The sequence below is a fragment of the Natrix helvetica genome (assembly GCF_964273705.1).
Source record: "Natrix helvetica genome assembly, chromosome: 1".
Classification (NCBI taxonomy): domain Eukaryota; kingdom Metazoa; phylum Chordata; class Lepidosauria; order Squamata; family Natricidae; genus Natrix; species Natrix helvetica.
In genome coordinates this window covers 191,480,845-191,508,129 of record NC_138548.1, presented here as the reverse complement: position 1 = coordinate 191,508,129, position 27,285 = coordinate 191,480,845, and the positions used below count along the sequence as shown (strand labels likewise).

Genomic DNA, 27,285 nt, shown 5'->3' with positions numbered 1-27,285 from the left:
GCTTTCTTGTGATATGAGAAGAATAAAATACATACCGTATTTTTCAGAGTATAAGACGCACCTTTTTTCCTCAAAAAAGGGGCTGAAAATCTGGGTGCGTCTTACACATCGAATACAGCATTTTTTTTGCCTCCCGAAGCCCCCCTTCACCAAAATGGCCATGCACAGCTTTATGAAGGCTTTCAGAGAGCTCCTGGGGGCTGGGGAGGGCAGAAATTGGCACAAAATGGGCCGTTTTTCCTTCCCCCCAGCCCCCAGCATAAGTCTCCATAAGGGTATGCATGCAAATTTTTTGGCAAAAAGGGTTGTTTTTGCGAAAAACAGGCCATTTTAGGGAGGTTTGCAGAGTGCAAAAACTTTTTTTCCCTTTCCGCAAGCTCTTTAGTTAGAGTGATTGATGAGAATTACATTGATCAAGTGCTGTGCCAGCAGAAACAAGTCTTAGGTGCTGCAGGTTGTTAAATTTCCTTCTCCAGCACATGGATACATACACCTGGAAACATCTACCTACCTACCTACCTACCTACCTACCTACCTACTCTCTCTCCCTACCTACCTACTGTTTTTTCTCTCTCTCTCTATCCCTCCACCTACCTACCTACTCTCTCTCTCTCTCCCTACCTACTGTATTTCTCTCTCTCTCTCCATCTACCTACCTACCTACTCTCTCTCCCTACCTACCTACTGTTTTCTCTCTCTTTCTCTATCCCTCCACCTACCTACCTACTCTCTCTCTCTCTCCCTACCTACCTACTGTATTTCTCTCTCTCTCTCCATCTACCTACCTACCTACTCTCTCTCCCCCTACCTACCGTGTTTCTCTCTCTCTCTCTATCCCTCTACCTACCTAATCTCTCTCTCTCCCTACCTACCTACCTACTGTATTGCTCTCTCTCTCTATCCCTCTACCTACCTACCGTATTTCTCTCTCCCCCCTCTTCCTACCTACCTACTCTCTCTCTCCCTACCTACCTGTTTTTCTCTCTCTCTCCCCCTCTATCTACCTACCTACCTACCTACCTACTCTCTCTCTCTCTCTCTCTACCTACCTACTGTATTTCTCTCTCTCTCTCTCTCTCTATCCCTCTACCTACCTACCTACTCTCTCTCCCTACTTACCTACTGTGTTTCTCTCCCTATATCCCTCTATCTACCTACCTATCCTCCCTCTCTCTCTACCTACTGTATTTCTCTCTCTCTCTCTCTCCCTCTATCTACCTACCTACCTACCTACTCTGTCTTTCTCCCTACCTACCTACTGTATTTCTCTCTCTCTCTCCCTCTCTCTCCCTCTCTCTCCCTCTAGCTACCTACCTACTTTTTTAAAAATCGCCTCTTCAAAACTTTGGTGCGTCTTATACTCTGGTGTGTTTTATACTCCGAAAAATACGGTAGACACTTTCAAAGGCATTATGTAAGACATGTGTTAAGTAATTAAGCTTCCCGTTAGAAGAGCGAGTATGCAGAGAAGCGTAATGAGAGTGATATGGAATAACACGCACAAACCAGCATACAGGGACACTAAATAGTATAAAAAATATAGTAGTTTACTATGTAGAAATATAGAAGTATTCAGAGTTCGGTTAACAGTCCAAGTCATACACGGTTCAGTAATTCAGTTATCAAATAGTCAGTCTAACACACAAAGTATAGCTAACAGTTGCAAACCACAATACCTCAGTATACACCAACCAGCTACTAACAAAGAGAGAGAGAACTAACAGTCATTCTAGCTCCCTCTTATAGCTGCATGAGGTAACAAGCCAATTACATATCTTAAGCATTTAAAGTAACAGTAACATAATCATAGCTTAATATACATTGCCAAGCCAAGCCTAGGGTTACATCCCTAACACTCGCCCCTCTTGGGTTGTCAATGTATTTACATACAACTTCACATTTTTCAGTTTATAAACATCACAGTAATGAGTTATGTTTTTTTTAACACACAATACAGTATATAATGTAGATTCAAGATACATTGCATAATGCAATATCACACATAGAACCTATTATATCAACATCATCTAACTCATCGGGGTTTAAATATCATAAAGGTCTACATACTTCCTATTCACTCCAGTTTTACTCTTATATTTCTGTTTTCATTCCCTTGCATATTTACTTGAAGGTATATCAGTCTTATCAAGCACTCCTAAATCCTGCCATGACTTAAACTCACTGTTCATGTCAGCTTGCCTTACTTTTTTATCCTCAGTTGGATATGTTGTCAGTTTATGGTATGCAGCAGGTACCTTATCCACCTTACATGCAACAGATGCCTGATACCTATCAGGTGGCCGCGTTACACGGGTTGACCTTCTGGGTAACTCAGGGCTTATAGGTGGACTATCCTGAACATCCTCCTGCTTTATCACTTCCTCCTCCTGACTTTGCACTTCCTCCTTCTGAGTAGACTCCTTCCCTTCATTACACGTTTCTGGTATTCCTGATACATTCTTTTTTTGGTCTACTCGGGTTTCAATTACTATCTCATCATTGTTTATTTCCAGTTTATCCCAACCAATATGCTCTAAAAACTTAGCATTTGCACTGTGATAGATCTTAATTGTCCCACGTTCCCAGAACCTATAAGATCTATGGTTTGAGTCATAACCTACAAATATTAACTGCCTTGCACGAGTTTGTCCCTTTAATCTGATCTGTGCAGGAATATGTACCCATGCAGGAACTCCAAATATGTGCAAGTAGCTCAAATCAGGTTTCCTACCATGCCAGCGAGTAAATGGTACCTCTCCAGTAGAAGCATTTACAACGTTGTTCAGTAAATGATTAGCACACATCATCGCTTCACCCCATAATGATTCAGGCAATCCTGAATCAGATAACATGGTTCTAGTCATAGCTTGTAACATTTGCCCTCTCCTTTCCACAAATGCATTGTGTTGAGGTCTATAAGGAGCAGAACGTTTATACTCATTACCAGCTGTTTTTAATATAGTTTGGAACTTATAACTTGTAAACTCCGTCCCATTATCAGTAACTACAGTAATAACTTTGGCTTTTATCTTTCTTTCCGCAAATCTCAGCCAATTAAAAAATTGTTGAAATGTTTCCGTCTTGTCTCTCATTAAGTAGCAGAAACCATATCTTGAGTAATGATCCATGATACTCAAAACATAACAGGCACCTCCCAAACTGGGTTTTATAGGTCCAATTAGATCTGCAATGTGAAGGATGGGAAGATTCCCTCCCACCTTCAATTAATGAGGTGCAGATCGCAGCCCTTCCGAGTAGCATATCTCTTAATGAGCAATAAATAAAACCCGAGAACATGTTCTAATGAAAACAACTTTAATGTGAAATAAAAATAAAACCTTATTATCTAAACCTTACATTTTGGCAAGAGCAATTGTCGCCCACCTCCTCCGGCAGGCAAACGAAGATCAGAAGGAAAGTACAAGAATGTGTGAAGAATGTATGACGTATTAATGAAGCATGCACAGTAAATCATTGTCAGATAAGAAAAACATTTCTACAGTATAACTCAGAATATAAGCTCAATTGACAAACAAATTACGTAGTGACATGCAAAAACTACTTCTAAAACTTCCTTCATTTTAAACCCATTATATCTGTTTGCTGGAGTAACCCTGCTCTTTTCCTTACTACATACATTACAATTTAAATACTTACTGCAAGGTTTTAATTTCACTCCCTCTGACAACTTTACAGTTTGTTGCAGCATTTTGAAATTAATGTGCCCCATACGCCTATGTAACAGATGTATACACTCTTCATGTGGCTTAGCATTTGTATACACAGAATTAACTACACTTTCATCAGACATTACATACAAACCATTCTTTAAATTAGCAGTAACCATTTTACCTGCTTTCTCTATGAGACATTTATCTCCCCTAAAGGTTACTACATAGCCAATCTTAACTAGAGCTCTTACTGATAACAAATTAAATTTCAGTTTAGGTATATACAACATGGATAAATGCTCATTTACAAATGAACACCTTGCTATACCTTCACCAGATGCTTTCACCCTCCATCCATTTGCCAAAGATACATGTTGCTTGCTGGCAGACATTTTTATAAAACAATTCTTATTTCTAGTAATGCACTGTGATGCTCCACTATCAACAACTCATGAATCATGACTTATTGGTGCATTTCTACAGATAGTCAAAGTAGACATACCTAAGTCAACATTAGCATTTTTCTTAGCCTTTCTAGTATTCTGTCATTTAGCATTTTTACAGAATCTAGCTATATGCCCCTTAGCCCCACAAGTAAAACATTTTCTAACAGTATAGGCAGTTGAAGGTGACTCTTCATGTTGTGGTGTTTTCTCTCTCAGTTGTTCTCTTTCCAACCTTCTTCTGGACTCTTCCAACAGGCGTGCAGTTATGTCAGTCAATGTTAGTTCATTTCGGGTTAGGACCTTGAGGGACGATACAAAATCATCATAACTCTCATCCAGTGATGACAGAATGATGTAAACTTGATGTAACTCTGAGAAAATAAGTTCTTTTTCATGTAGCTCTTGGAAAACTACTTTCACAAAGTTTAAATGAGCTAACATATCTCCACCCTTCAGAAGACGTGCCCTAAACAGTTTGCAGGTAAGATGTGTATGTGCACCTACAGTGTCACATACATATATCTTCTTCAAATTCTCCCAACATCTTGCTGCAGAATTCTCCCCACGAATATGAACTAACTGTTGGTCAGTCAACGCTAGACCAATTATACACAATGCTCGTTCGTTGCATCTTTGAAACTCTGCTAACTTCTTGGTATCATCCTCGTCATCTGGATTCCAAGAAGTCACATCCGGTGGATTCTGTACAGCATCCCACAATCCTTCAGTACGCAGAAGTAAACTGCACTTCATTGACCAGGAAACATAGTTTGTTCCATCCAACCGGGTTATCAGTGATAAATTTGCTGATGGTGCGTGTGCCATCTTCTCCATAATAGTAAACACTTTGGAGACATTAAAATGAATGTCTTGCCTAAGTTTCTATTTCTTTTTCAAATGATACCAATACTTAAAAAAGACGCAAATTTGGAAGAATGGCAGAAAGGTATTAACAACTTTGTTTGGGCAGGAAAGAAACCGAGGGTAAAACTTAAAATAATGCAAGATATACGTGAAAGAGGAGGCTTAAAAATGCCCAACTTAAAATTATACTATGAAGCAGCAGTTTTAGCAACAATTAGCGATTGGATCAACCTAACAGAGGATAGAATATTGAGGGTTATGATTTGCTATATGGCTGGCATGCTTACCTAATATATGATAAGGTTGATAAGATCTTTAAATGTCATATTTTAAGGAATGCCTTATTGCGTGTTTGGAAAAAATATCAATATAGGTTACACAACAAAATACCTATGTGGGGAGTGCCTAGACATGCTATAGAGAATATAAGTATAGAACAAAAACAAGATTTAACTACATATGCAGAACTCCTTAGTCTGGATAGAGGTGTGCCGCAGTTGAAATCTCTGAATGTATTAAGAGACAAAGGGATAATCCAAACTTGGTTCCAGTATGGCCAGTTACAGGCTAGATGGAAAAAGGACCAGAAACTCGGTATTATCCAAAGTGAGGATAACTTGATAAAACAAATTAGGGATTTGCATATAAAAAGGCTGTATAATGCATATAAAAAGGCTGTATAATGTATTGATAGAAACAGACTCAGAAACAGAATTAGTTAAAGATTGTATGATAAAATGGGCACAAAATTTTGAGGAACCAATAATGATGGAAACATAGGAAGAGATTTGGGTAAGAAATGTAAAATTTACACAAGCTCAGAACTTGAGAGAGAATTTCTATAAGATGTTGTACAGGTGGCATTTAGATCCAAAAAGGCTAGCCTGTATGTATCCGAACCTACAATCTAAATGTTGGAGATGTGATTGTGTTAATGCCACGTATTACCATATCTGGTGGACTTGTAAAAAAGTTAAAGCATTTTGGATAAAAATATGCTGGATTATTCAAAATATGTTGAAAAAGAGGATAAAGTTTACACCCCAGTTGTTCTTGTTAGGTATAGTTTCAGACTGTACTGGTATAGAGACTAATCTGATTTTGAACCTAACGACTGCAGCAAGACTGTTGGTGGCGCAATACTGGAAGAAGGAAGAGTTGCCTACCATCCAAGAATGGACATTAAAAGTAGCAAACTTAGCAGAGATGGCCAAAATTTCAGCGTATTTGAAAGATCATTCGGATGAGAAGTACAAGCTGGATTGGACAAGATGGATTGACTATATTCAAAACAAATACCGGACTAAAAAATTTCAGTTAGCGTATGAATGAAGGCATAAAGGACATTATAATTTATTCAAAACTAGTTTAATAAAGGGGGAGTTAAAGCACAAGTATAGTAATAGGTTAAAATTAGTTAGCTTATGTTAGCGTATGGTTGTTACCGTATTTTTTGCCCTATAAGACGCACTTTTTTACTCCAAAAAAGAGGGTGAAAATCTGGGTACGTCTTATTCGCCGAATGTAGCCACCTGGGTCATCTAAAAATGGGGCAGGCAAAGCGGGCGTTGCAGAGATCGTGATGGCTGGAAAGGAGAGAGGTTTCACTTTCAGAGCTCCCGCTCAGCTGGGCTCCCGGGAGGGCTTAGGTGGGGGCGGGGTCAGCGGCTCCTCACATTGCTGGGGAGTGAAGTTGTTATGGCCATTGTCTCCCCTGAGCTGCCCCCCCGAATCTCTGAGGCACCTTTCGCTTGCAGGAGGAGGAGGGTGAGCTCCGAGTATACCAAAGCCTCTGAGTAACTGGGAAAGAAAGCCGCGCTTGGAACCTGCCGAAAACTGCCGCCCGAAAAGCACGCCTTTCTTTCCCAGTTACTCAGAGGCTTTGGTTTAAGGAGGCGCTGCTTTAAGGCTCCTGAGAATCCAGAGATTGGGGGGAGGGGTGGGGGGAGGAAGGGAAGGGAAGAGGAACAATCTCCTTTTTACAAAAGCTTTTCTCAGAACGCTAGATTGGGAAGTTAAAAACCTAGAAAGGGACACGATCAAGCTTGATTCAAAGGCTTTGCTTCCTGAGAATCCGGAGAGATTGGGGGTGGGGGGGTGGGGGAGGAAGGGAAGGGAAGAGGAATGATCTCCTTTTTACAAAAGCTTTTCTCAGAACGCTAGATTGGGAAGTTAAAAACCTAGAAAGGGACACGATCAAGCTTGATTCAAAGGCTTTGCTTCCTGAGAATCCAGAGAGATTGGGGGTGGGGGGTGGGGGAGGAAGGGAAGGGAAGAGGAACGATCTCCATTTTACAATCTCCTTTCCAGCAGCATTCACTCAAACCAGATGCATATGAGGGGGTTAGAGACCACCAGATGAAATATTGGGTTAGAGAGCACCAGATGAGATATGAGGGGGTATGAGACCACTAGATTCACTGTTTACTGACTTTACTAACTGTTAATGAGAGTAAAGATAGTTCTTAATATGTTACATGGTTGACATAAAATTGTTCTTAAACTGCTGTTAACTTTATACAGTTGATATAAAATAATTTACTACAGTATTTAGTTCAGAATCTTTTTTTTCTAGATTTTCCTCCTTTAAAATTGGGTGCGTCCTATATTCCGGAGCGTCTTATAGGGCGAAAAATACGGTAAATGTTTATCCCCTGTACTTTGCTCTGGGAGGTCGGGGGGAGGGAGGGTGGGAAGAGGGAAGGGGTGATAATTGTAAAATTTATTGAAAATTTTAATTTAAAAAAAATAGTAAACACTTATAAACTAAACAGCTATCTGTATACGGTAATGTGTATCAACACCAACTCTCTTTTTAGCTACGTCTGGTACACTCTGGGTACACAGGGTACACTGGGCCCATAACCAGTATTAAATAATTAAGCTCCCTGTTAGAAGAGCGAGTATGCAGAGAAGCGTAATGAGAGTGATATGGAATAACACGCACAAACCAGCATACAGAGACACTAAATAGTATAAAAATATAATAGTTTACTATGTAGAAATATAGAAGTATTCAGAGTCCAGTTAACAGTCCAAGTCATACACGGTTCAGTAATTCAGTTATCAAATAGTCAGTCTAACACACAAAGTATAGCTAACAGTTGCAAACCACAATACCTCAGTATACACCAACCAGCTTCTAACAAACAGAGAGAGAGAACTAACAGTCATTCTGGCTCCCTCTTATAGCTGCATGAGGTAACAAGCCAATTACATATCTTAGGCATTTAAAGTAACAATAACATAATCATAGCTTAATATACATTGCCAAGCCAAGCCTAGGGTTACATCCCTAACAAAATACTCTTTTCTTGGTATGGGAAAAGTTAAAGCAAAAAATTATATGAAAATACTATTCTGGCTCTCAATGATGAAAGCATTGATACATCCAAATGTTGTCAATTTGGAAAAAAATTATAACATATAAAGATATCTAGGTGTGCTCTTACTAAGGTTTTATAGAATGGTATTAGTACCTCACTTGATCTTGATCGTATCCCTCAATTAATGCAATTTATGATTATATTGACTTTTTTGGCTGCCGTTACATACTGCTGGCTCATATTTAGCTGGTTGTCCACTAAGACTCCAAGATCCTTTTCACAGTCACTGCTATTAAGCCTGGTTTCACCCAATTTACATGTGTAATTTTGGTTTTTCTTACCTATGTGTAGGGCTTTACTTTTCTCTACATTGAATTTTATTTTGTTAGATAAGGCCCAGTGTTCAAGTTTGTCTTCTAAGGAGTTAGTATCATCTGCAAATTTGGGAAGTTCCCCTTCTATTCCCTCATCTAAGTCGTTTATGAAGATATTGAAGAGTACTGGGCCTAAGATGGAACTTTGTGGTACCCCACTTCTCTCCATGTAGACTTAGACCCATTAAGGACTACTTATTGAGTATGGTTTGTCAGCCAGTTGCAAATCCATCTGGTGGTGAAGCTATCCATCCCACTTTTTTCTAGCTTACAAAGAAGTAAGTTGTGGTCTATTTTGTCGAATGTCTTGCTGAAGTCTAAGTATATTATGTCCACAGTATTTCACTGGTCTAATTTAGTCACTATGCTGAAGAATGAAATAAGATTGGTTTGGCATGATCTGTTTTTTTACAAACCTGTCCTGGCTGCTAGTTATTACTTTACTCGTTTCTAGGTGTTGGCAGATCTGTTTTTTATTGTCTTTGTCAATATCTTCCCAGATATTGATGTTAGGCTGATTGGTCTGTAGTTTCCTGAGTTTGTTTTTTTCCCTTTTTTGAAGATGGGAACCACATCAGCTCTTTTCCAGTCCTCTGGTAGTTCCCTGGTGTTCCAGGATTTTTGAAAGATATGGTGCAGTGTTTCTGAGATAACATCTGACAGCTCCTTTAGAACTTTGGGATGTAATCCGTCAAATCCTAGTGATTTGTATTCATCAAGATCAGACAGGTGTTCTCTTACTGTTTTTTTTGTGCTTATTTTAACTTTTATTTCCAGTCTGTCTTTTACAGTTATGTTTTTGCTAGGTTGGATTATAGTTTCTTTTTATGTGAAGACCGATGCAAAGAATGAGTTAAGCAGCTCTGCTTTCTCTCTGTTGCCTGTTACTTCCTTGTCATCTTGTCTCTTTAGTAGACTGACTGTTTCCTTGATTTTTTTTCTTTTTGTTTATATGTTGGTGTTCTGTCCTGTGATTCTAATGAATATGCAGACACAGGCTTGGCTGTCTGCCATGACTAATTACAGAGATAAAACCACCCCTTGGCTAGGAGCCTAGAATGCTATCTTCAAGAAACCAAGATTAGATTTACGGAATGCTTTCTCAACGACTATAAAATGGACTGTTGTTTCCTGCAAAGATTCCCCTCCCATCGCTCCACCTATAAACTCTTTGGGAGGGGCCACAACAGTAGTCAGTTGTCCCTATTTCCTTCTATGACGTCTTCTCCACAGCTGCTTCCTTCTCCTCTCAGCTCTACGCACACACACATCAGGGACAACCTCCCTCTGTTCCTCCTCACTGCTCCCTGATTCAAATGCCACCTGGTGGCCAACAGGCCTCTCTAGTTCCTGCTCTGACTCCAAACACCCTCCAGAGTCATCCTCATCCTCCAGAGCAGTCCCATAATGGTCATCATTGTCAGAGTCCACCAACAGCTCAGCATACCGCTGCTGGGCCACAACAGTTAGAAAAAAACTTTTTTTAAATTATCCTTGTCTTTTGTTGCAAGTCTTTGTTCATTTTGAGCCTTTGCTTTCCTGACTTGGGTTCAAGAGTTGCAAGGCTGATGATTGCATATACACTAAAAAGTTAAAAGGTGGGGATTGTCAACTATTAGCATTTTATCTTTGTTTCATTGCAAAGGTTGAATCACAGGTAAAAGAATTTGCTAAAAAGTTAGGGAAGAAATTCGAACTAAAAAATTTGGGAGAAATACAAAATTATTGTGGTGTGGAAATACAAAGACTGAGAAAGGTGGTTATGTGCTCAGTCAAAGAAGAAAAATTGAACAGCTATTGGAGAGATATATCATGAAAGATTGTAATACTGCTCCAATACCTATGAGCACAGATTTTCATAACAGTTTGGGTGAGGATGAAAGTGATCAAGAGATAGACCAGTCAGCAATAGGGAGCCTGTTGTATCTGTCACAGTGGTCCAGACCAGACATAGCTTTTGCAGTAAGCATTTTGAGTTGCTTTACTGCTGCACCAATGCAATTGCATTGGATGGGTGTAAAAAGGATTCTCAGGTATTAGAAGGAAACGGTGAATTTGAGTCTTCAAATACAGGTCTCTGAAGAATTAAAATTGAAATGCTATTTTGATAGTGATTATGCAAATGATGTAAAAACCAGAAAGTCCAATTCTGGGATTGTGGTATTGTTTGAAGGGGCTTTAATTGGTTGGAAGTCCAGGAAGCAAACAACTGTAGCCATTTCTACTGCAGAGGCAGAATTTATTGCTCTGTCTGAACTCTGTTCAGAGGTAACCTGGTATGTACAGCTGTTACAGGATTTAAATGTAAAGGTAAATGAAGCTGTAACAGTGTATGAAGATAATGCTGCCTGCATTAAAATGGCAACAGGTGACAGGGTAAAGAACTGAAGCAAGCATGTGTACATTAAATATTGTAATGTCAGGGAAGCCATAAAATGTAAATTGATTAGCTTGCTTCACTGTTCTTCAGAAGACAATTTGGCAGACATAATGACCAAACCATTGGATGGAGTGCACCATGGGAAGAATATTAAGTTATTTGGATTTATGTATATTCCAATCATGAAGGGAGGAGTATCAGAGAATTCATGACTGGCAGAGACATGGTAACAAGGTTAGCCAATGAATAGGGCTTAGTAACAAGGTCAGCCAATGGGAGCTGAAACAGCTTGGAGCCTGGGCATGGTTTAGCCCTGTAGCTCTGAGTGCTGTGCTGAGAATTGAAACTGAAACTAGTTTGTCTGAGCTGTGAACTGAAACCAATCTCTCCTCTGCCTGTGCTTTGCCGGTAACGACTACCACATTGGGGAATCTACTATTGGTATTGTACATTTACTCATGTGTTATTATGTATATAAAGAAGTTAATGAATCCTGATGAATCAGTTATCTATGTGTGCTTTCTGGATTTGATTTTTGCAACAAACTCTGACAACATCAAAATCACAGCATTTGCAAAATGTCTCCCATTTCAAATATAGGAAGTAGTCCTATACTCTGCCAACAGTAGAAAATGCCACATGGACTACACTGCTGAAAATGAACACAGGAGCTCATTTGCACCCTTAAATTCCTCAAGACAAAAAGTGGCTGCATTCATATATTCAAATAATAATTTAAATTATTTGAAGCTAATTGGGAAAACTTGTTTAGGATGCCCAGTTGGGTTCCTTGTCTAATTTTGTACCATTAGAACCTGCTCAGTACAGATTCCTAAGATTAATCCTTCAAATTCTAAAATGTGGCTCTAATGTCACTAAACTAGAGACAGGCCTCATAAAAGTAGAAGCTAGAGTATGGGTGACGTACTCAACTACTGGTTCATGCTATCCTTTTTGCCCTTTGGCCTTGCCCCATTAACTATGAAGGACTATTTTCAGTCCTCAGGGAAAAAGATAGTAAAAACTAAAATCTCATCCCTGGGCTTCTCTCCGGGTCTTCTATTTAGCATATCAAGCCAAAGCTCTCATTAAACAGCTAATGATGGACACAGAGTGCTAACTGGATCTAACCAGGACTGCAAACATTTTTGACAGGGAACCTAATAGGTTCTCTGCCTCTTCTATGGCATACTTAACCAATCTTGAAGTACCTGATCATCAAAGAGCCTTTACTTTGGCACAATGTCACACCCTCCTCACAATGTCCTTGAAGTTCAGTACAAAACGATCTCCTACCTAAAAAAATCAATGTCTCTGTGACTCTGGACACATGGAAACTATAAAACATATACTATAGAACATATTACAGAAATAGTCATACTAGCCTCATCTCACCACTATTGCATAAATACCTGGACAGACAGGATAATTCTACACCTACCTGCTGCTCCTGCTGTAGTTGCATTTGAAATTTGTCAGAAAATCGTATGTGCCACAAACCAGATTTAATGAGCACCTAGTTTATCATTATAGAGTGTTTTGTATTATGATAGATTTAGTTTGTCATGCTCCCCTATCTCCAGCTATTGCTCTTAAACCTCCTTCTAGATCCCTTTTAAAGATTATTTTTAGATGTTTCTTCTTATACTTTTCAGCTTTTATACATATAATTTTATTTTATTGTATTTTTATGCTTTTGAATAATAAAGATTTGGTTTGAACCCCTTATCAATTTGGCTGAGCTAAAAAAAAAAAGAGTGATTGTCACAAAGTCATCACGTAAGCTGCCAAGACTGAAATTGAAATTAATCCAACTACTAGTTATCAGGTAATATAGTTAAAGTATATGAAACAAGATATTCTTACCAGTGAGATCTGATGGAACAAGGTACTTCCTCTTGTCCAGATCAGGTACTCTAGCTTTGGGTGCCTTTTCCACTATAACCTGGAGAAAGGAACAAAAAATAAGTTTTTTTTTGAAGGGACCATATCCTTATAAAACAAGTGTAGGACTTCTCTTCATAATGTTGTCAACAATTCAACTCTCTCCCATTATCACTATGTTCCCCATCTTTTTGAACAGATAAATGACATATACATATGAAAAATATTACTGTAATATTTGAAAGAAAAAAGTCAAGGGTCATGAACTGATACAAACCTTTAAAAAAAAAGAATCTAAAGGATATTTATTGATTTAGTATTTAATACAAGTAGTACTTGACTCACAACTGTTCACCATTTGAAGTTACAATGTCACTGAAAAAACTGCAGTGATTCACTTAACAAATGTAGCCCAAAAATGGAATAAATGGGGCAATATTCTCAACAAATATCTCATGTAGCAACATAAATTTTAGGCTCAAAGTTGAGGACTGTAAGGTACTGCCTCTCCCTCCTGTTCAAGAAAGCATGGACTCTTTTGAAACTTTAGCATTTCAAAAGGAAACTTATTGAAAGGAAATGAATGCAAGACAATGCAAAGTAGGGCCTGAGTAACCCTCAGGCAATTCCGTTAGGATAAAGTGGTTAGAAACCCCTCCTCTCTGTTTGATGTTGAATGAGCCAATCCACAGGTGTGAAGATGTTGTGGAAATGGTTGTCCTGAGAAAGAGAAAAGGATTTGTTCCCATGCATTTCTTCTGTGAGGCTTCCAAATTGAAAAAAAAAGATGGCCTTCCTCTCTTATACATCCCCCAATGTAAATCAAAGCACAGGGCAGAATAGGTGACAGTGTAAAAGTTATAAACTAGCGAATTATAAGATACATAGGAAAATAGGATGAGCGCAATAAGTGAGTAAAAGAATCTGGGGTCCCTCCCAACTTGAATGGCAGTATCATGATAGGGATCTGACATGCTGCCCCCCTTCAAAAAAATGAGGGGATTTCCTGTAAGAGAGAACAGAAAGATGAACATCATAGAGAATTAGTTCAGTTTGTTAGGATACTTCAAGTGAAACTTTTTCAGTAATGGAGAGGCCCTAGCTACCCACTCACTTTGTGAGTGAGGTAAATGTCTCCAGGAGACTAGGTATTGAGTTGAACACTGGTAGGTACAGGAGTCAAGGATCTCTTTGATTTCAAAGTGTTGTTCCCCTTCAACCATAATAGGGATCAGAGGAACGTTTTCTTGGGGCCTTAAATGGGATGTAATTTTGGGTTTCAATAAGCTGCAGTGAAAAACTGGGTGGACCTGTCTAAGTGTCTTGGGAGTAGTAATTCCACCGTTACTGGGTTGATGATTTTAGTGATTGGGAAAAGCCCTATGAATTTGGGTCCCAATTTCTTTGAGGGTTGTAAGGATTGTAGGAATTTTGTGGACAGGTAAACCTTATCACCTATTTTAAATGGCTTTGGTTCTGTCCTTCTTTTGTCAGCTTGGGCTTTAAAAGTGGCTCTAGCCTCATTCAGAGCTAGCCTCACTACTGGCCAGGTGTTTAGTAGTTGTTGTATCCACTCCTTAAGTGAGGGTATAGTTGGTTCCTCTACTGGTAATTCTGGCATTGAGATGAAGTCCTGTCCAATGGCAACTAGAAATGGGGTGAACCCAGTGCTAGAGTGCACAGAATTATTATAGGCAACTTCTGAAAAAGGCAGGTGGTCAGTCCAGTTATCCTGTTCATAGTTAATAAAGCATCTTAAATATTGTTCCAGAACAGAGTTCAATTTCTCTGTCGATCCATTAGTCTGAGGATGATGATTAGAACTTAGGCCCTGGCCAGTTCTGAGAAGGTCCAAAAAGGCCTTCCAGAACTTTGAAGTAAATTGAACCCCCCGATCAAATATTATTTTTGTGTGGGGCCATGTAGTCGATATGGGCCATATCGCAGGAACAGCAGGAACAGTTTGGCAAGTGCCTTAGCAGTGGATTTTTTTAGCAGGGAAGGAAGTTGGCCAGCTTAGAGAAAAGGTCTGTTACGACCCAGATAACAGTGTTCCCCCACTTTCAGGTAACTCTAGAATAAAATCCATAGAGATCTCTTTCCAGGGTGCTGAAGGCTCAGCTACTGTTTGTAAAAGATCAGGAGTTTTCCCTTGTTCCTCTTTGTTGCTGCACAGATAGGGCAACTGGCAACATAGCTGTCAATGTCTTTCTTAAGAGATGGCTACCAGAATTACCTTTTGATAAGGTGTAAGGTTTTCATGAAGCTGAAGTGACCAGCCAGTTTGGAGTCATGGCATGTTTGCACAGACATGTTGGCTGTCTATGGATGACCATGTGGCAGCCTTGGCGAGGGGGGCGTTCCACCAGGTTTGCCTGGTGCGCCAATTGCGCCCCCTATTGGACCGGGATGCCCTCCGAACAGTCACTCACGTGCTGGTGACGTCTCGCCTGGACTACTGTAATGCTATCTACATGGGGCTCCCCTTGAGATGCACCAGGAGACTGCAACGGGTCCAGAATGCAGCCGCGCAAGCAATCATGGGGAGAACGAGGTTCTCCCGTATAACACCTCTCCTGCGCGAGCTGCACTGGCTCCCTGTGGTCTACCAGGTGCGCTTCAAGGTGTTAGTTACCATCTTCAAAGCGCTCCATGGCACAGGATCTAGCTATCTGCGGGATCGCATCCTGCCCCATACATCCCTCCGACCAATTCGCTCTCACAGAGAGGGACTCCTCCGGGTGCCATCCACCAGGCAGTGTCAGAGGGCGGCGCCCAGGAGTAGGGCCTTCTCTGTGATGGGCCCAGCCCTCTGGAATGACCTCCCCCCAGATATCAGGACAACGACCGATCTCCGCTCCTTCCGCACGAAACTCAAGACCCACCTGTTCCAACTAGCCGGCCTGGCTTAACTAGAACCTTCTAACCTCCCTGGCAATTTTAATATTTTAATATTTTAAACGTAAATTTTGGGGTTTTTAAATTGTTTTAACTGTTTTAATCTATTGCTATTTATTTTAACCTAGTGGCTTTCACTTGTATTTGATTGTTAAATATTGATGTCACCTCCTCCATGCCACACTTGTATTTTTGATTTAATTGTACGTCGCCCCGAGTCCCTTTGCGGAGAGGGGGCAACTGATAAATCGAAACAAATAAATAAATAATAAATAAATGCATGAGAGGAATTCTCTGGCTAGCTGGGACGTATAATTTTCCTCCCACCCAAGCTAAGTCATCTTTAATTAAACAGTTGTTTTTATGGACTAGGAACTAGTCATCAGTTTGTAGGGCTTTTTTAAATGCCTGAGTGGTAGCATTGTCTGTTAGTGGTTCTTGTTTAGCTTGCACCCTGGTCATCACTTTGGCTGCCAGTTGAGAGGCTGGGAGCAGAGGTTTCTTCACTTCAAGTTTCCCACTATTAAACAGGCTTTCTGGATAATGCATCTGCTAAAAGTTTTTTTCCCCAGGGAAGTATTTTAGATTCAAATTGAAACATTTGAAGTATTGAGCCCAGTGAATTTGTTTTGGGGAGAGTTTCCATGAGGTTTTTAGGGCCTCTAGGTTTTTATGATTAGTCCAGACTTCAAAAGGGATTTTATTCCCCTCTATAAAATGCCTCCAAATAAGGAGAACCCACTGTATTTTAATTTAATTTAATTTAATTAGCACTTCTAGACCGCCCCCTCTCCCAAAAGGGACTCGGGGCGGTGTATGGCAAATGCCTCCTTCTCTGTTCAGTTCGGTTCCTTTTTATACATGGATCAGTGATGGGATACGACCAGTACACCCCGGTACATATGTGCCAGTGCCTGCTGGGAGCACCAGATACCATTCCGGTACGATGCTCCAGAGGGCCCGCCCACCTGTTCTCCTTACTACTATATGAGCCAATCAGGGCTTTTGCACACGGGGCCTGTGCGATGCTCCACCAAGCATCTGGAGCATCGTGGGTAGTTACGTACACATGTGCAAGCTGCTCATGTACTGCGCACATTTGCATGGTGGATGCCGGGCCCCGTTGCAATGGGATCTGGAACCCACCACTGACATGTATGCACAGGGCTGCATTTGGGCCTGCTCGTTTTCTTGGAGTAGGATGGCTCCGACTGCTATGCCACTGGTGTCTACCTGTATGATGAACAGCTATTCTGGATCTGGGTATTTTAGGATTGTTCAGCTGAGAACAATTGTTTCAGTCTATCAAATGCTCCCTGGCATTCCATGGTCCACTTTATGGGCTGCTTTGGTTTCGGTTTGTCTCCCTGCTTTGTTTTCAGTAGGTTAGTGATTGGGAGTACAATTTGGGCAAATGTTGGGATAAATTGCAGGTAAAAATTTGCAAAGCCCAGGAAGCTTTGTAGTTGTTTGCAGGTGTGGGAGAGAGCCCAGTTGATCATGGTTTGCACTTGTACAGGTGCTCATGGAACACCTCATTTATCAGTTGCATAAACATGACAGGGGCGCCTTGTAATCTAAGTGGGAGCACTTTGAATTAACACCCCAAAGGAGTGTTAAAAGCTGTTTTCCATCTGTCCCTTCCCTAATCCTGATTTGGTAGTAAGCCTCTCTTAAGTCCAATTTTGGAAAAAAAATCCTTTGGAGAGGTGGGCTAACATGTCTTTCATGAGGGGGAGAGGGTATACATTGTCCACACTCACAGTGTTCAAATTTCTATAATCTACACAAAAGTGCAAAAACCCATCTTTGTTCTCTCGGAATAGCACCCGGGTGGCAATTTTTGGTTGTATGGTTGGATGAAAACTCTCACCAGGTTTTTATCTAAGAAGGCTCTCAATTCCTCAAGTCCCCTGGGGGACATGCTAAATATTTTTGGGTTTGGTACTTTGGCGCTCGATAGTGCAGTGTGTGGGGGATGCTTTTCGGAGCCTTCTTCGCTGAACACCTCAGCTAGGTCCTTGTACTCCCTGGGGATACCATGGTCTGGCATGGTCTTTCCTGCCATCATTGCTTCTTTGTTTGGGTCTCTCCCCCCCCCCCCCCAGTTCCTCCCTTTGGGCATTGGGTCCAGTCATTCCCCATTGAAATCAACTGCTTCCAGTTCACTCTGGGGTTCCACTTCCTCAACCAGGTGAACCCTAGAACTAGTGGCCATTCCATTCTGGGTCCCACAATGAAAGTGAGTCTCTCATCATCCCATTGTTATGTCCAGGGGTTCTGTGGCAAAAATGGCCAGTTCCCCCTCTGCTACTGACCCATCTAACTGGCAGAACAGGATAGGGTTTTTAAGGCTTCTGCAAGCATATGCTCAATTTTCCCACCAGGATTGGGTTAATCAAACACTAGATGCACCCTGAGTCCAAGAGGGCTGAGATTTTTACATTTTTCCCCCAACTGGGAACGAATAGTCTTAGGGGCAGAGTGAGTGGTTCAATTGGTTTGCTTACCAACAGATCATCTTCAATGTCGCTCTCAGATGGGCCCAATTCCCCCCCCCCAGGTGATGCCAGAGTTCCTTCCCCCAATTTTGTGATGGGGCAAAACTCCGCATCCTTCCACTTCTCAGTGCATTGTCTTTTACTCTTTTCATGGGCTTTCCTCCGGACAGGCATTCTGGCTTTCAAGCGGGAGTTTTTGAATGACATTCAGCTGCACCTTGCCCCTCCTTTCTGCATTTGAAGCAGGCAGATGATCTCTGTGTCAGGGGGATTTGCGGCTTGAATGGCTCTCACTTCCCCTGGGGTGGGTATCTCTTCCAGGCTCTTCCCTGTCCCAGGAAGCTTTCAGATTCAGGTTTTCCCAGATGTGCCAGCATGGCTCTCTTAATAAATTGGAACCTTGAGGAATTCTTTGCCTTGGACTCTGATTTAATTTTGGATGCTATTTGGAACCCTGACATTAACCCGAATCCTAACCACTAGACTGCCAGGGATCCAACAAGTACCAAAAGACTACTTGGACTTGGCAGGGGTGTTCAGTGAGGAAGATGGCAACTATCTTCCCCCTCATCGGCCCACAGATTGTGCAATAGAATTCAACCCTGGGGCTACCCTACCAAAGCAACAAATGTACTCCATGACTCCCAAGGAGATGTTTGAATTAAGGAATTACATCAACATCAATTTGAAATGGGGCTTTATTGAACCATCAAAGTCAAAAGTAGGGGCTCCAGTGCTCTTCGGAGAAAAGAAAGATGGTGGGGTTTACGTCTGTATTGATCTGCGGGGTTTGAAAGCTGTATGAATGAAGAACACCTATCCCCTCCTCCTCATGAAAGATATGTTGAACCACTTGGCTAAAGGCAAGGTGTTAACCAAGCTGGACTTGAAAGAGGCGCATTACTGCATACGAATCGGAGAGGGAGATGAGTGGAAGATCGCTTTTAACACACTCCCCTTGGCAGCTTTCAATTCAAAGTCATGCTATTTGGGCTACAAGGAGCACCCACAGTCTCCATGGAGTACATAAATGAGGTGCTACATGAGCACCTGCACTTGTTTATCTCGATGACATCTTGATCTTCTCTGAAACCTTGGAAGAACACATGAAATTGGTACGGCAAGTCCTGGAAAAATTTCTAGCTACCAAGCTATATGCAAAGTTATTGAAATGTCAGTTCCACAAAACCTCAGTAGATTACCTGGGTTATCACATCTCCAACAAGGGGATAGAAATGGATCCAGGAAAAGTGAAAGCTGTGTTAGACTGGAAACCTCCGAGTACTTGCAGACAACTACAGAGCTTTCTTGGATTTACCAATTTCTACAGGCAATTCATTCCAGCTTTCACGGAGATTGCCCTCCCATTGACTGAACTATTAAAAATGGGGCCAAAAGCAAATGAACCCCTAAAGTGGAAATGGACTGTCAAAAAGCCTTTGAGAAATTAAAACAGCTCTTTGCCCAAGAACCCATACTGTAACACCCCGACCCAGAATGACAATTCATAATCCAGACGGATACCAGTGATGTAGCGGTAGTGGCAGTGCACTGCAAAAGAATAAAGAAGGGCACCTCTTGCCATGCACTTACGTCTCTAAAAAACTCACCACTACTGAAAGGAGGTGGGCCATTTGGGAGAAAGAAGCATTTGCGATCAGGTGGGCCCTGCTCATTTGAAGACATTTCCTGGAAGGGGGGAATGTGCCATTCAAGGTCTGGACTGACCATAAAAACCTCAAAGCTCTCAAAGCCCATCGAAGATTGTTCCCAAAGCAAGTTCACTGGGCACAATACTTCCAAAGGTTCACATTCAAACTGAAACACATCCTGGCAGGGAAGAACTTGTTGGCGGATGCCCTGTCAAGAAAACCGCAGTATGACAGTAGGAAGGAAGAAGTGGTTCACCCCATCCTTTCTTCCTCCCACCAAAAAGCAGCCCAAGTCACCACCCGAAGCCAGGATAAGCTGAACACAGCGATGAAATCAGTGCTCCCAGCAGACCTGTGGCTCAACAATAACAAGGACATCCTAACAATGAAAGATGGCTTAGCCTGGAAGGGGTCCAAACTTTATGTCCCTGCAGGGTTGAGACTGGGAGTTCTACAGCAAAGCCATAATGCGAAACTAGGGGGCCACTTTGGATTCCTAAAAATGCTCCATCTCACCAGGCACCAATTTTGGTGGCCAAAGATGAAATCGGAACTGGAAGATTACGTAAAAAGCTGTGGTACTTGTGCAACGATGAAAATACAGCCAGCGAAGCTCCTGGACTACTACAATGGGTGGCTGGCCCTAGCCGACCATGGGAAGAGATCACAATGGGCTTCATCGAGCTCCCAGACAGCAGCAGGAATAGAGTAATCTGGACAATTATTGATTTGTTTTCCAAGCAGGTGCATTTCATCGTTTGCTCAGGATTGCCGTCCACAAAGAAATTAGCGAACATGTTTGTGAAACACATTTATGGCCTGCAAGGAGTGCCCAGGAAGATCATTTTAGACCGCAGAGTCCAGTTCACCGCCAAGTTCTGGAGAGAGGTCCATTGGGTCCACACAAGGACTGAGCTCAGCGTTTCATCCAAGCATGAACAGAGCAGCGGAGAGGGCCAATGCTATGGTGGAACAATACATCCAGTGTTATGTGAACTATCAGCAAGACAACTGGTCGGACTTGCTACCCTTCGCAGAAGTGGCGTACAACAACACGGTCCACAGCAGCACCAGATTAACTCCTTTCCAAATTACCAGTGGCACGGAATTTGTTCCCATGCCTGAGCTACCTAGAGAATCTCCCTCCTCCATGTCTCTGACTGAATGGATGGACACGCTAAAGAAAGGATGGGAAAATACAAAAAAAGCTCTAGTGGAAGCAGCAAAAGCATACAAGAAGCAAACTAATAAACACCACTCGCTCCAACCTCCCTTTCATGTGGGAGACAAAGTTTTCTTATCTACCAAATACATAAGATTAAGAATGCCTAGAAGGAAATTTGGCCCAAAATTTCTAGGTCCATTCCTAATAGTGAAGATAATTAACCCCGTTACAGTTCAACTCAGTCTACCCAGAATTCTAGGGAAAATTTACCCAGTATTTCATTGTAGTTTATTGAAGCCAGTAATTGGATCTAGCATAAGACTGTCCACCCAACCTCCCCCTCCTCCTGTAGTGATAGAAGGGGAAACACATTATGAGGTGGAAAAAAAACTTAGATTCCAGGCTCTATAGGGGTCGCTTACAGTACTTAGTGCATTGAAAGGGGTACCCTTTGGCTGAAGCTACTTGGGTGAAAAGCTGGAATCTAAAAATGGATAAGTTAGTAAATCAACAGCCAGGTTTCTTTTGGGATCTTTGGCCTGCCACACTTCTATCTACTATGCTGTTTCTATAGTGGGGAAATGGGAGGGGGATAGTAAGGAGTAGGATGTGATGTAACCAAAATAAAATTCCTTTTAGATTGCCTAGGTCATCCTTTCTCTTGGTACCTCTGCACCTGACTGGAACTGGATGGGTGGAACTGCCAGCATGGCAATAGAAGATTGGACCATATGATGGACTTGTGGGTGTGGGGGCAAGATCTTGAACTTTCAATTGGGTGGGGAAAACCAGGAAGCTTTCAGATTCGGGTTTTCCCAGATGTGCCAACATGACTCTTAATACATTGGAACTTTGAGGAAATCTTTGCGTTGGACTCTGATTTAATTTTGGATGTTATTTGGAACCCTGACACCCCTCCTCTCTGTTTGATGTTGAATGAGTCAATCCACAGGTGTGAAGATGTTGTGGAAATGGTTGTCCTGAGAAAGAGATAAGGATTCATTCCCATGCATTTCTTCTGTGAGGCTTCCAAACTGAAAAAAAACAGATCGCCCTCTCCCCTTGTACATCTCACAAGGTAAATCAAAGCACAGGGCACAATAGGTGACAGGGTAAAAGTTATAAACTAGGGAATTACATGATACATAGGAAAACAGGATGAGTGCAATAAGTGAGCAAAAGAATCCAGAGTCCCTTCCCCTCTTGAATGGCAGTATCATGATAGGGATTTGGCAGGACTACCTGTTTATAATTTGATCTCACAAACTGATGTCCATTTTGAGAAAGCATTAGAGAAGAATTATATTTTACAGCTGACTAGTAAAACAATTTGTAAAATTTCTTCTTCCTCCACCAGCTAAGGAGAGGATCTAATGGGGAAAATTAACTGGAAAATTTTGATGCACAAACTTCAGTTTTGGCTTTGCTATACTGTATATCACTTGGCTTTTAGTAAAATGTACTTTCAACCCAAATGAAGTTCTTTCCTAAAGGACCAAGTTGGGGCAGGTCTGACATCTGGCCTGTTAACAATATATCCATGAGGCGGGACCCTTGGCACATGAAGTGTCCCAGGCTTGGGAGCAAAGAATTAATCTGTTTAGCCTCCAGATCCCTAATCATGTTCAGTGTCCCCTGGTTCACATTCTGAACCATCATCTCAATGAAAAGATACTTAATGTAACCATTGATTTTCTGCTTTGTATAATCTCAGACTGGAATTCATATTAGAGACCTCAAGGCCTCTCCCTTACCGGGATGGGTGCATAAGATAGACTTTACAGATGTTGTAATTGCTATTGACTAGAAGGAGGCGCAATGCAATTGGTTTTGTCTTTAGGGAGACTCATCAATTTCACCAAATTAGGACTATCAAATTTGTATTGCAAAGATTCTGGCTGCCACCTGATGGCAGCTCTTTGATGGAAGTCTCTGGTAATTTGGTGGGTTCCAGTATCTGATAACTTTATTTATTTAATAAAGTACAACAAGAAAAATATAGCAGTAAGAGAAAAGATAAAGCAATCCAACAACGTTGGCTATATTAAATATATTTTATGGGAGAACCTAATGCATAATTTATTTTGTGGTTATATATAGATATGTTCTATATCTTCTGTTAGTGTTAGTGATACCCTGTTTCCCTGAAAATAAGACCTCCCTGGATAATAAGCCCAATCAAGTTTTTGAGTGCATGCGCTAAAATAAGCCCCCCCCAAATAAGCCCTCTCAAAAAATATTGCAGCACAGCAGCCATGAGGTGACCACACTCACCACCTCCGGCACCTCAAAAATAAAAGACCTCCCCGAAAATAAGACCAAGCGCTTATTTCGAGGGTCAAAAGAAAAAAAGACCCTGTCTTATTTTCAGGGAAACACTGTATTAGTGTAATTATTCTTTATAATTTTAATTAGTCCTTAATCATCCTATCACTTAGATGAATGTAGTTCTGCCAGTTTTATTACCAATAGTAGTAACATGAATTAATCAAATCTTTTGCATTCACAGGGATTAACGGAGAAAGATGACCTAAGAAAACACTGTAGTTTCTCCAACATTTCTTAACCTAGCACCTAAATATTGTATACTAAAATTGTACATGAAATGCAAATTATATGCTTATAAAGCATATATAACTTATATACTTTTCTGAAGATGAAATATTCAAAGCACCAGGCTCTTTTCCTTCTCGCTACAGATAGTGCTAAACATTATACCTAAAGCAATAAACACGTAGATGACGTCTATCTATCTATTCATCCTATCACAGAGTGATCTGGTAGAATAAATATAATAGCTACAAAATTCCTGCTAACCCACTGCTCTCCTGTTCAAGCATCAGTTTGTTCCCATGTCAACTTTGTACATATAATCCTTAATTTACAACCACAATTGAGCCCAAACTTTCTGTGGCTAAGCAAGGCAGTTGTTAAAAAAGGTCATAAAATTCTCCCATTTTATGACCTATTTGACACAGCTGTTAAGCAAATCACTGCAGTTGCTAAGTGAATCATGCAGACATTAAGCAAATCTTGATTCCCCATTGACTTTGCTTGTTGGCAAGGAAGGTCACAAATGGTAATCGCATGATCCCATGACATCTCAGGTAATCCTTGACTTACAACAGTTCATTTAGTGACAGTTTGGAGTTACAACAGCACTGAAAAAAGTAATTTATGACTCTTTGTCACACTTACGACCATTGCAGCATCCTCATAGTCACATGATCAAAATTCAGTGCTGCAACTGACTCATATTTATGACTGTTGCAGTGTCCTAGGCTCATGTGATTCCTTTTACAGGCAGGCAGTCATGTGATTCCTTTTACAACTTTCTGACAAAAAAGTCAATGGAGAAGCCACAGTCACTTAACAACCGAGTTATTAACTTAATAACTGCAGTGATTTACTTAACTGTGTCAAAAAATTCATAAAATAGGGCAAAATTCAGTCAACAACTATCTTGCTTAGCAACAGAAATTTTGGGCTCAATTGTGGTCATAATTTGACGACTAGCTGTATAGTGTCATAAATACATATCAGTAGCCAAGCACCCAAATTTTGAATGCATGATTATGGGATACTGCTGTAAGTGTGAAAACTGATCATAAGTTCATTTTTTTCTGTCACATGGTAACTAAACAAATTGCTGTATTCTTGAATCCCTCAACCTATCTCACTTTTACAGTCTCAAAATGAGGCCATGGTGGCTCACATGGTAAGACGCTGGGTCTGCACGCCGCTAAGGTCAACAGCTCAGCGGCTCAATTCCCGTGAGCAAATAAACCACAGAGGGACAAAAAAGGAGCCTTCCCTGGTTGCCTACTGGCATTCAGGCATCCTGCGGGTAAAGATAACACCACCAAAAACAAATCCTTTCACAGAGGCAGGCAGCCATCTCGATGATCCCTGGCTAACATATAGCATATGCTAAATAAATAAATGTCTCAAAGTTGTTTCCTGTTGTATTATTTCTTTTCCTGGTCAATATTGTTCATTTGCAATATTAGTCAAATTCAACCATAGGACCTATACATTAAGTTGACACAGTGTTGCTTATTAACCCAGCACCACAATTACATATTATTGTAATTTGTCTAGTTCAAACATAGCATCTTTCTCTTGTACAAGAACAATCTTAGCAGAAATCTAGAGAATGCTGACACTTTCAGTGTTTTATGATTTAGTAGGGAAAAATGCCTGAAAAAATTCACAAGATTGGAAAAACCAACTGTCTGTCTACCATACAGATAAGATGACATTCATATTTCTATTAATTACTTTTTTTAAAAAAAGGTACTGGCCAACACAATATCAACATGCTGTAAAAGATACTGATAAATCACAACAAGGACAGTTTTTGATAGTACTGGAACAGATTTATGTTAGTTATTTTAGTTCACCATTCATCAACCAAAACAATACATTTTATAAAAGAATGTTGCAACAGTAAATAAGTAACTATCATTAGAAAAGCATGTGTCAAGCAAAAACAAGACATGTATATAATTAAATTCCAACTGAAAGCTTCCTAGTTAATCAGGTGACATTGGTTGGGTGACTCCTGGTGACTGTATGGTGAAATACTCTCTATCTTGACCTGTCTTATAAACAAGTATCTTGAGTCATGCTGCATTGGTGGGTGGAGAATGCAGGCTTATGAACAGCTTTACTTAGAAGTTAGCCCCATTGATATCACTGCAATTTACTGCCAAGTAGTACTGCAGAACATAATCTACTTCTCTGAAACAAAAGGACCAAAATATCCCAGGATCACAGAGAAAAATAATGCTATGATTCATCTCAGGAAATGAGATGCATAATTTGAGATTTAAATTTTGCTTTGACAGTTATTTTACTAACACTATAGTGATCCTTCTACTTGCATCTTTTCTAGGGAAGATACTGGAATGAGACAAATAAAGTCCTAAGCAGCATACAGGAGAAATCATAAAAAATCAGGAAGAGACATGAAAAAGGTATTATAGAAGGGAAGGATTGTGTGTGTGTGTGTGTGTGTGTACATATACATATACACACAATACATACACACATATGCATATATATACACGTGTGTGTATACACACATATACGTAACATATATATGTATGTATGTATGTATGTACACACACCAATCTCTATCTCAGCTACAGTATCACAATATTAACAGGTTGAAAGGATAAAAAAATCAGGCAGTAAGATTCAACACCCTGACTAATATGGCGCGTTATATTAGCTCAAAGGTCCATTCGTTTTATCGACAAAAGTGCGCTTTTTACGCCTCCCTACTTACAGGAACTCGGTCAGGGTATTTCTTTCGGATTTTCTCTCCTTCTTTTTTTCTGTATTCAAAAGGATGGTCTTCCTTGTACTGGAACTTCATGGCTTGAGCAGGTACGGACAGCGTCTTCTACTATCCCTGTCTCCTTAATCGACTCTTCCAACGCTGTTAACAATCACGATGAGAAAACTCAGCTGCCGGAAACTGCAACTTTCGGGACGATTCGCTTGCTTCTAGACCAGCTGATCAAAGGATACACAATAAACATGCACAGTCGAAGACATGCATTGTGACGTCACTCTGGGTAAAATCAGATCTGCCTCCGCCTGTTTCGTAGACTGCACCATTTCAATTTGTGGGGAAAGACAAAAAGCAACATATTTGAGATCGTTATTCAGAAAGTTCGTTTCCAGACGTTTAGTGGAACACTACCGTTAGTGACGAAACATTTGCAGATGGAAAGGCAAGATTGAGATTACTTTTGTTGTTTTTTAAACTTTACAAATCGTTCTGCTTTTCATAGGAGTAATAGAAGAAGTAAGAAAATGTTGGTTCCAATAAAAATGCAATTTTATCTGGGACCGAATCAGGAACTTACTTATTTACTCGTTCCGTACAATGATTTAAGATTATGTCCTAAACATACTATTAAAATATAAACTAATTAGAAATCACTGAATAGAATCAAAATATTTCAAGCCACATTATATCGTGCATGCTACATTTTTTTCCAAATTCAAAGAGCAATATGAATTAGGATTTGCTTTATTTTGGCAATCTCAATGAGAATTGGGACGCCGTTCCCGAGAAACTCCACTCCCTTCAGTTTATCGACTGCCTATT

The 27,285-nt window shown here is 40.6% G+C and overlaps 1 protein-coding gene across 1 annotated transcript in view; it reads right to left on the bottom strand.

Annotated features, from left to right (window-relative positions):
* GABARAPL1 (GABA type A receptor associated protein like 1) overlaps positions 1-26,753 on the bottom strand; it is a 102,591-nt gene extending 75,838 nt beyond the window's left edge. The window contains exons 1-2 of the mRNA XM_081948589.1: positions 26,455-26,753; positions 12,928-13,006 (exon numbers count right to left, since the gene is read on the bottom strand). Coding sequence (XP_081804715.1) covers positions 12,928-13,006; positions 26,455-26,544 — 169 coding nt within the window. The 5' untranslated portion in view covers positions 26,545-26,753. The remainder of the gene's footprint in view (positions 1-12,927; positions 13,007-26,454) is intronic.
* Positions 26,754-27,285: the final 532 nt, after the last annotated feature.